General features: G+C 40.1%; 2 protein-coding genes across 2 annotated transcripts; both read left to right on the plus strand.

Annotated features, from left to right (window-relative positions):
* The first annotated feature begins 2,258 nt into the window (after positions 1-2,258).
* On the plus strand, positions 2,259-4,885 carry LOC100560819 (proto-oncogene Mas-like). Its single transcript, XM_008123260.3, has one exon. It carries the CDS (start codon positions 2,867-2,869, stop codon positions 3,914-3,916), a length of 1,050 nt encoding a protein of 349 aa, XP_008121467.1. The 5' UTR covers positions 2,259-2,866; the 3' UTR covers positions 3,917-4,885.
* Positions 4,886-5,704: 819 nt separating this feature from the next.
* On the plus strand, positions 5,705-8,503 carry LOC100555050 (mas-related G-protein coupled receptor member H). Its single transcript, XM_008123804.3, has 2 exons — positions 5,705-5,772; positions 7,424-8,503. Exon 2 carries the CDS (start codon positions 7,461-7,463, stop codon positions 8,415-8,417), a length of 957 nt encoding a protein of 318 aa, XP_008122011.2. The 5' UTR covers positions 5,705-5,772; positions 7,424-7,460; the 3' UTR covers positions 8,418-8,503.
* Positions 8,504-9,084: the final 581 nt, after the last annotated feature.

Below are 9,084 nucleotides of genomic sequence, written 5' to 3' on the forward strand. Positions count from 1 at the left end.
AGTTCAGTTTACTTCCCGTTTTTGGAAAGCCCTCCAGCAATTATTGGGAATTGAACCCCGCTTATCTACAGCTCACCATCCACAGACGGATGGACATCCACAGACTGGCTGCCAATAACTTATCAGTCCCAATTCAAAGTGCAGGTTATGACATATAAAGCCCTAAATGGCTCGGATCCTGAATACGTGCGTGACCGTATCTCCCCCTATGAATCAGCGCAAGCTCTTAGATCCGCCAGGGAGGCTCTTCTCTTGCTCCTGCCTCTGTTGCAAACACGACTGGTGGGGATGAGGGAGAGGGCCTTCTCGGTGGTGGCCCCCCGACTCTGGAACTACCTCCCTGGGGAGATTGGATTAGCACCTACCCTGGCCACATTCCGCAAAAATTTGAAGACTTCGATGTTCCAGCATGAATTTGAATAGTAGGTCTGTTTTCATCACCAGCCAGTCTTAACTATTTATTGCCCTAATGCTCAGCACTTTACCCTAGTCCTGAATCTCAGTGCCTTGCATTTTTGCACATGCCTGCCTTCTCTGTAATTTCTTAATAGCCCCATCGTTTAGTCCTGATGCTTGCTATGTATTTTATGAATGTTATTTTACTGTTGTTTTTTTGAAATTATATATGTTGTTGCCCTATTTTATTTGTTGATTAGGCTTGGTCCCCATGTGAACTGCTCCGAGTCCCTTCGGGGAGATGAAAGCGGGTTATAAATAAAGTATTATTATTATTATTATTATTAGTAGTAGTAGTAGTAGTAGTAGAGCTCTTTAAACAATTAGTAACAGATTTTTATAATTATTTGTTTGAAAACCACAATAATTACACAAATGTTCAAAAGAATGTTTAAATGGTTTTCATAAAACCATTTTTATTGAGAGTGCAAAAAAATCTCATTTTTATTTAGGTGAAGCCCACCCTTATTACCCTACATTGATTCTTCAACCCATCTGCAAGTTTTCCCCTCCATAGGATTGCCCCATTTGTGTTAAGAATACCTTTCAAAGTTGCATTGAGGAGGGAATTTCACCTAGTGCTCCTTGTCACTTGGCAGGCAACACTTGCTGAAATTCTCTTTTCTAGACAAGCATTAAAGAGTCCTCTCCAGTTTTCAATCTGGAAACTTTTCGGCTCTATAATTTGATCTAAGCTAAGCCTTGACACATAGCAGGATGAATCAACTTGAGTGGAGACAGAAGCACTGGAAATGTGCATCAATCTTATTAAAGTACTAGCGGCCTAAAGGAGGTGGGGCCTTCTGACTGGCAGCCAGGTGAAGAACAGCTCTTCCTCGCCCTCTGTAATTTGGACTTTATTTTTCTAGCTTTTTATTGAAAGACATAGATTGGATGATTATGTCTTTAGTGGCCAAATTTGGTGTGATTTGGTTCTGTGGTTTTGTTGTTTACTCAATGGGACAAATGCACATTACATTTATATATATACTAGCTGTACCCGGCCACGCGTTGCTGTGGCGAAGTATGGTGGTATGGGAAATAAAGTATTGAGGAATTGGTGGTAGTTAAGGTAAAGGGTAAAGGTTTTATCTTACATTAAGTCCATTATAAATGGGTTATATAGCTGTGTGGAAGGGCCTTGAGTCTACACTGCCATATAATCCAGTTCAAATCAGATAATCTGTATTTTATAGGCAGTGGGGAAGAGGCCTAAGTGAGGCCTAACTCTGCCTGTCCCCTGGGCTGAGTGGGTTGCTAGGAGACCAAGTGGGCGGAGCTTAGCCTTCTAACTGGCAGCAATTGGATAAAAACAATTCTTCCTCTCCCTCTAATTCGGACTTTATTTTTCTTTTCTTTTTGTTGTATGAACGTAGAGGCATGGATGAGGGGTTGTGCTGCCAAGTTTAGTGTTTCTGGGATGTGTAGTTTTGTTGTTTTGTCCTAGGCCGAAATTTCATTACCCTTTTATATATATAGATTAATACAAGGGTGGGAATCATATGACCTGAGGGGCTTATACATGGCTTTGGAGGTCCAGTGCAGATGGCCACGTCTAAGCCCACAAGACCTCTCCAAAAATGATAGGTTCACAAATCCACTCTCTGTTCTGCTCAAAAATATTTGAAGTGTGTGGTTTCTTTCTTTTTCTTTTTTTTTTTTTGGTGGCTAACAGTTTATTAATGATATGTTACATAACAAAACAGCAAATTATAGCAAATAAAGTCAGATAACAATCCTTTTGAAATGTACATGCATATCTACATTAGTCAATCAACCGGTTAATTCTAACATTGAGTACATATTATTATCAGTAACTCAAAACATATAGAATTGCTCTTTCTACATGTTATCCACTATTTTCAATCTAGGTTTCTACTCATTTTTTAAAAAAATTAAATATACGAGTTCACCCTAGTGTGTGTTTAAAGAGTGTTTCAGACTCCCCACCCGCCTGCCCGCCACTATCCCAAAAAGACCCTAAAGCAGTGGTTCCCAACCTTTGGGTTCCAGGTGTTCTGGACTCCTAGAAATCCCAGCCATCTTACAGCTGTTAGGAACTGTGGGAGTTGAAGTCCAAAACACCTGGAGGCCCAAAGGTTGGGAACCACTGCCCTAAAGGCAATTGAGTGTGATGCCACAAGATACCACTTCTGGTTGCCCAAAATAATGGTGCTCTGCTTAGTGCAGCAAAATGTTTTAGGTTGCACCGCTAGAAAAGGCAACCAATGCGAAAATGGCCAGCCTCTTCCACAAGCAGCACACTGCAGTCAATTAAGGGTCAGTTAAACTGGATCCTTTCCCAAAGTGAAGTTTCCCCTGCCTTATCCCTGGGGTCTCTCTGTACACATTTCAAACATATTTCTTATTTGGCTGGGCATTCTCAAACTTTATTATATACAGTGCCAATATGAAGCAATCTAATTCTAGAATTATTGTCTGTTTTTACAGGAAGGGAAGAAGTATTGTGCGTACCAGACGTGTCGTGATGATTGAGACAAACTCCTTGCCTACTCAGACTCTCAATGTAACAAAGATGAATGAGACCCAAAAGTGGAATGAAACTAATAGAGATGCTGATTTCTTTAAAATATTGGTCTATACTATTGCCCCTATCACCATTTTGGGCTTAATCGGCAATGGAACTATTTTCTGGTTTCTCTGTTGTAGAATCAAAAGAACTAAATATACTGTGTATGTCCTGAATCTTGCAATTGCTGATTTCACGGTACTCTTTTCATTTAATGTATTTTTTGTCTTCAGCTTTATCATGCAGGACAAATTTGCTTTTAATGACATTTTCTATCTTGTATTAGATATTTTGGGTATCTTTGGCTACAATACCAGTTTCTTCATTTTGACCGCCATTAGTGTCGAGAGATGCCTTGGTGCTTTTTATCCAATCTGCTACCACTTTAATCGCCCCAAACGCCTCTCAACCATATTATGTGCTCTTCTATGGGTTCTCTCCTGTGTGGTGACTGGAATGGAATATTTCACCTGCTGGTCATACACAGACATATTTGATGATCCAGCTTACAGAATGTATCTTACTACAAGCATATTCCTTACCATAGTTTTCTTGTTATTTAGTCCAACTATGGTCCTTTGCAGTGTCAGCATGTTTATTAAGATACGAAGAAATTCACGGCCATCATCTCAAACCCGACTTTATCTCATCATTGTTATCACCGTCATTCTGTTCCTCTTCTTTGCTTTGCCCTTTAGGTTAATGTGTCTGTTTATCTATTGGTATCCAACAGCAGAGATTGAATGGTTTGTCTTTCATTGTTCTGTGTTCCTCCACTTAATCAACAGCAGTGTTGATCCTTTTGTTTACTTTCTTGTTGGGAGGCGGAGGCCCCGCGAGACACTCTATAAAGTGCTTTATAGATCCTGCAAGGATCAGGAGGAGGAGCCAGTTCCAAAAAACCTAAGCAATGAGCAGGAAGAAAGCTGAAATCTATCATTTCAATTTAAAAAATCCATATATCTATCTCATGGATAGATATTTAGTGTGGTGTTCTTGTTTGCTTTGTACATCTGTTCTCCAGCTTGCTATGCTAAGAACCTGATGTTCTCTTCCTAGTTTTCTTCAGTTATCATGACACATTGTTCTTAGATTTTAAAGACAGATTCACCATTATGAAAACAAAATATTAAATGCTGCAGTGGACAGTTCTGTACAATAAATATAGTATTGATACTTCATCTTGTACCTGTACAGTGTTTTCCGCAATTAGAACAAGGAACCTTGTACACCTTCTAAACCAACACGGCTCTAAATTGGTTCATCTCCCTAGTCAGTGAAGGATGCTCAAATACAGCATAGCATCTCTTTATCTATTTCTGCAAGAAAAAGTAAAAGTAACTGAAACATTAGGACAGGCTTGAGATAAGAAAATTTCCAAAAGGGTTTTTAGCAATGGTTCTTCTTATCTTTTGTTCAGTGTGCTATTCTTACAGTTCCTAATGTATAGTTTTTAGCTATCTCAGACATGGGCAAACTTGGGCCCTCCAGGTGTTTTGGACTTCAACTCCCGCTTAAGTGGCTGAGCGGGAAAAGAAAGGGGCCTAAGGCTGTTAGGAATGGTGGGAGTTGAAATCCAAAACACCTGGAGGGCCCAAGTTTGCCCATGCCTGAGATAGCTAGATATGTTATATATTGTCTTCATATACTTCCTTCTGTGACATTCTAATAACTCATATTAAGATAATGAGGCTGGAGAGTGTGTTGGGAGATTTTGTATTTATTTTGTATTCAATTAACCATGCTGTATATTTCACCCTTGTTTAATATATGATAATATTCCACGTATTAATTTGCCATTGCCTCTGTGCTTATCATATTACAATTTTAGGTGTTACAGTTTAAACATAATCCTATGATTTCAATATATTCTTCACTGTTTTTATGATTTGCTGTGACTTTTCACCATTTTGTGTTATATTTCAATAAATGCTATGTAGCTTTTAATTCTGGTTTAGTTGGTTCATAAACGCACTGAAGCAAAACAAATTCATGGGGATCTTTCATTCAACACTATTGTCTACCAAATAGGTCTATTTACATCCATCTATTACTGATTCCAGGCACCCATTCATGTAGGGGGCAATCATCCCTAATACGGAAGAGGGAAAATACAGTCTTTGTGTTGTCGAAAGCTTTCATGACTGGGATCACAGAATTGTTGTGTGTTTTCAGGGCAATATGGCCATGTTTCAGAAGTATTCTCTCCTGATGTTTCACCCACATCTATGGCAGGCATTCTCAGAGGTTGTGAGGCAAACACAGGTGACACAGGATAACCTTATAATTAGTTTAATGGAAGATCACTGGAAGCACAGGCACTCTAGAACAGAGCAGAAGAAGAAAATGTGGACAAGAAAGAACTGCGTTCTTAGTATAATGTCAGACTAGAATTTCAGTAATAGTGACTCCATCCCATTCAGGAATTCCAAGAAGAAACTGGAGTTGATGACATTAAAAGCTGCTTAGATAATCAGAACAATCAACAAGAGCACATCTTCCCTTCCTTTTTCCAATACAGGTCACCAATAAGGCCGATCAAGTCAGCACCCTTTCAAAAATACAGAAGCAAGATAAATTAAAAAGGATTCAGATCAGAGTAATGATAGTGCTTCACTGCACTACAAATAATAGTTTATGTGACGTCATTAAAGTCTCATGTTCTGTTTGTTACATAGGACAGTCATCATATTGAGATAGGTCATACCATTGCATCATCAGACCTCTTTATGAAGCACAAATGCTTTATCAAAGAAGATTGACAAGAAAACTGGAGAGTGATCATGGTATATTCAGAAGTTTTTTTATCAATTTATTTTTAAAATTGATATTCTTATTAATTACATAATTTATCATTTGTTAGAGTTTTGTTTATGGACAGAGTGTTGAACAATCACTCCCATTGGGAGCTAAGTAAAAAATAGGCCATCATATTTCTATCCATCTGCCACCTGTTTCTGAAGTCTTCTCCCCAAATGTGACTGTGAAGTGTTAGTCTTCCATTTTCCTTCATGTTTCAGGTCTGCTGGCAAAAGGAGACTAATACCTAAGGAAGTAAATCCCAAGTTTGGCCACAGATTTCTCAAATCAGTTATCCAGATTCTCTTAAAAGTTAAAGTTTCTTAAGTCAAGAGCAACAGATATTAGGCCCATGTTCCCAACATACAAAATGGTAGATGACTAGTAGAAGATTGTGATAGTAAAAGAGGCCAAGATCCTAGCACTCAGGAGGAATGCTGCCTACTGAAAAGGTTTGCCAGTAATAAAACCAGTGATCAAATAGAAAGGCGCAATAGGCTTTAAAGGGGTGTGTGAATAATCTTTTGGTGTTTACAGGAAAAGAATGGTCCATCTAAATCAGGGGTCCCCAAACTAAGGCCCGGGGGCCGGATGCGGCCCTCCAAGGTCATTTACCTGGCCCCCACTCTCAGTTTTAGACTTAGGCTTGCCCAAAGTCTGAAATGACTTGAAGGCATACAACAGTCCTAATTAACTTGACTATCTCATTGGCCAGAAGCAGGCCCACACTTCCCATTGAAATACTGATAGATTTATGTTGGTTAAAATTGTTTTTATTTTTAAATATTGTATTGTTCTTTTATTGTTGCTGTTTTTTTGCACTACAAATAAGACATGTGCAGTGTGCATAGGAATTTATTTGTATTTTTTTTTCAAATGATAATTCGGCCCCTCAAAAGTCTGAGGGACCATGAACCGGCCCTCCACTTAAAAAGTTTGAGGACCCCTGATCTAAATCATTGTTTCTCAACCTGGGGGTTGGGACCCCTGGGGGAGTCATGAGGGGGGTTCAGAGGGGTTGCCAAAGATGGGGGTTCTGCGTGGGAAGTTTGGCCCAATTTGATTGTTGGTGGGGTTCAAGGGGCTCTTTGATTGTATTGTGAACTATAAATCCCAGCAACTACAACTCCCAAATGTCAAGGTCTATTTTCACCAAACTCCACCAGTGTTCAAATTTGGGCATATTGAGCATGTGGCCAACTCGATGTGGCCCACCAAACCCTTCCAGTATTTCCTGTTGATCATGGGAGTTCTATGTGCCACGTTTGGTTCAATTCCATTGTTGGTGGAGTTCCGAATGCTCTTTGATTGTAGGTGAACTATAAATCCCAGCAACTACAACTCCCAAATGACAAAATCATCCCCCCTCCCCCCAACCCTACTAGTATTCAAATTTGGGTGTATCGGGTATTTGTGCCAAATTTGGTCCAGTGAATAAAAATACATCCTGCATATCAGATATTAACATTACAATTCATAACAGTACCAAGATGACAGTTATGAAGTAGTTGGGGGCCACTACAACATGAGGAACTGTATTAAGGGGTCGCGGCATTTGGAAGGTTGAGAACCACTGATCGAAAGCATCCAAGAGATAGGAGTTACAGCTAGTAATGAAACTGTGTTTGATATTGGCAGGTTCAGAAGAATTACTGAACAGCTTGATAGCCTCAAGATGGCAGAGGCATACTCCTTATCATTCCACACTGTTGCGGGTGCCCAAAACACTGGGACTCAAATGGAGACTGGCTACCAGTTGCAAAAAACGATTATGATTGTATCAATTCCAATCTGCACATTAGGATTACTTGGTAATGCAGTTGTCGTCTGGCTTCTGTGGTGCTTCATCCCGAAAACTAATTTCACTGTGTATTTCCTCAATAAGGCAGTTGCTGATCTTGCTGTACTCATCTACTACATAACAGTTTTCATTTTATTTGTGAAGGAAGTTCCCATGAACCTGTTCAGTTTACATATCATGGAGCTGGCACATGGCTTTGGGTTCAATGCAAGCACTTATATCCTAACAGCTATCAGTGCTGAGAGGTTCCTCATGGCCTTTTCACCAACATGGTATAAGCTGAATCGGCCCACCCATCTCTCCGAAATCATGTGTGCCCTTTTATGGAGCTTGTCCTGCCTGGTGACTGTGACGTTATATTTTGCCTGCTATCTGCAACTTGATCCATTACTCACTGAAGTTAATTCGATTTGTGAGCCTACAAAAATGGCCCGAGCAATTGTCAACCTCCTGGTGTTTCTCCCTATCATGGTCCTGTCCACATTGCTCCTTTTGGTCAGAATGTTGAATACACCGCAGGGAAGCGCTCCAGAAAAAATTGACATCACCATTGTGGCCACCGTTTTGCTATTTCTTCTCTTTGCTGCCTCAGTTAGGATCATTGATATTATAGTCCACTGGGTCCCCCAAATACACATATCTGTGGTCTTCCTAATATTTCATTTTCTCGATGCTATTGACAGCAGTGGGAACCCTTTTATATATTTCTGTGTTGGCTATACAAAGAATCAGGTTGACAGTGGCAGCCCCACCCAAACATTTCTTCAGAGGGCTTTCTTGGACGATGAAAACAGGTCAAGAAATGCAAGCTATGCCCCAAGAAGAAGATGAAAGAGGATTTATACACAGATGGAAAAAGTACATACATGTGACTGTTAGTTGGCATTCCTGTCTTTTAAATAAACACATTGTAGATACTTTGTTGCTGTTCATTACTTCTAATTTATCTATCTAAACCACTATACCAGGGGTCCCCAAACTAAGGCCCGGGGGCCGGATGCGGCCCATCGAAGCCATTTATCCGGCCCCTACAGCACAAGGGCAGAAGGGGGTTGGGCTAAATGGCCCAAGGGGTCTCTTCTTCTCTTACAACACGTATTATTATTATTATTATTATTATTATTATCATTATTATTAACATTGAGGCTGGGAGGCCATCTGTCAGGGTTGTTTTGCTTGTGCTTTGGATGCACAAAGGCAGAAGGGGGCTGGACTCAGTGGCCCAAGGGCTCTCTTCCAACCCTCTTTATTGTTGTTGTTGTTGTTGTTGTTGTTGTTGTTGTTGTTGTTATCAAGGCTGTATTTGTTCCCGTTTTGTTTGTTTTTTTACTTCAAAATGAGGCATGTGCAGAGTGCATAGGAATTTGTTCATAGTTTTTTAAAAAAAAAAACTCTAGCCCGGCCCTCCAACTGTCTGAGGGACCGTGGACTGGCCCCCTGTTTAAAAAGTTTGGGGACCCCTGCACTATACCATCGTTTAGGTAGAGTTGTCTATCCA

The sequence above is a fragment of the Anolis carolinensis genome, chromosome 1 (genome assembly GCF_035594765.1).
Source record: "Anolis carolinensis isolate JA03-04 chromosome 1, rAnoCar3.1.pri, whole genome shotgun sequence".
NCBI classification, from domain to species: domain Eukaryota; kingdom Metazoa; phylum Chordata; class Lepidosauria; order Squamata; family Dactyloidae; genus Anolis; species Anolis carolinensis.

Coding starts and splice junctions, on each gene's coding strand:
- LOC100560819 (XM_008123260.3), top strand. CDS start 2,867: ATGAAGCAATCTAATTCTAGAATTATTGTCTGTTTTTACAGGAAGGGA.
- LOC100555050 (XM_008123804.3), top strand. CDS start 7,461: ATGGCAGAGGCATACTCCTTATCATTCCACACTGTTGCGGGTGCCCAA.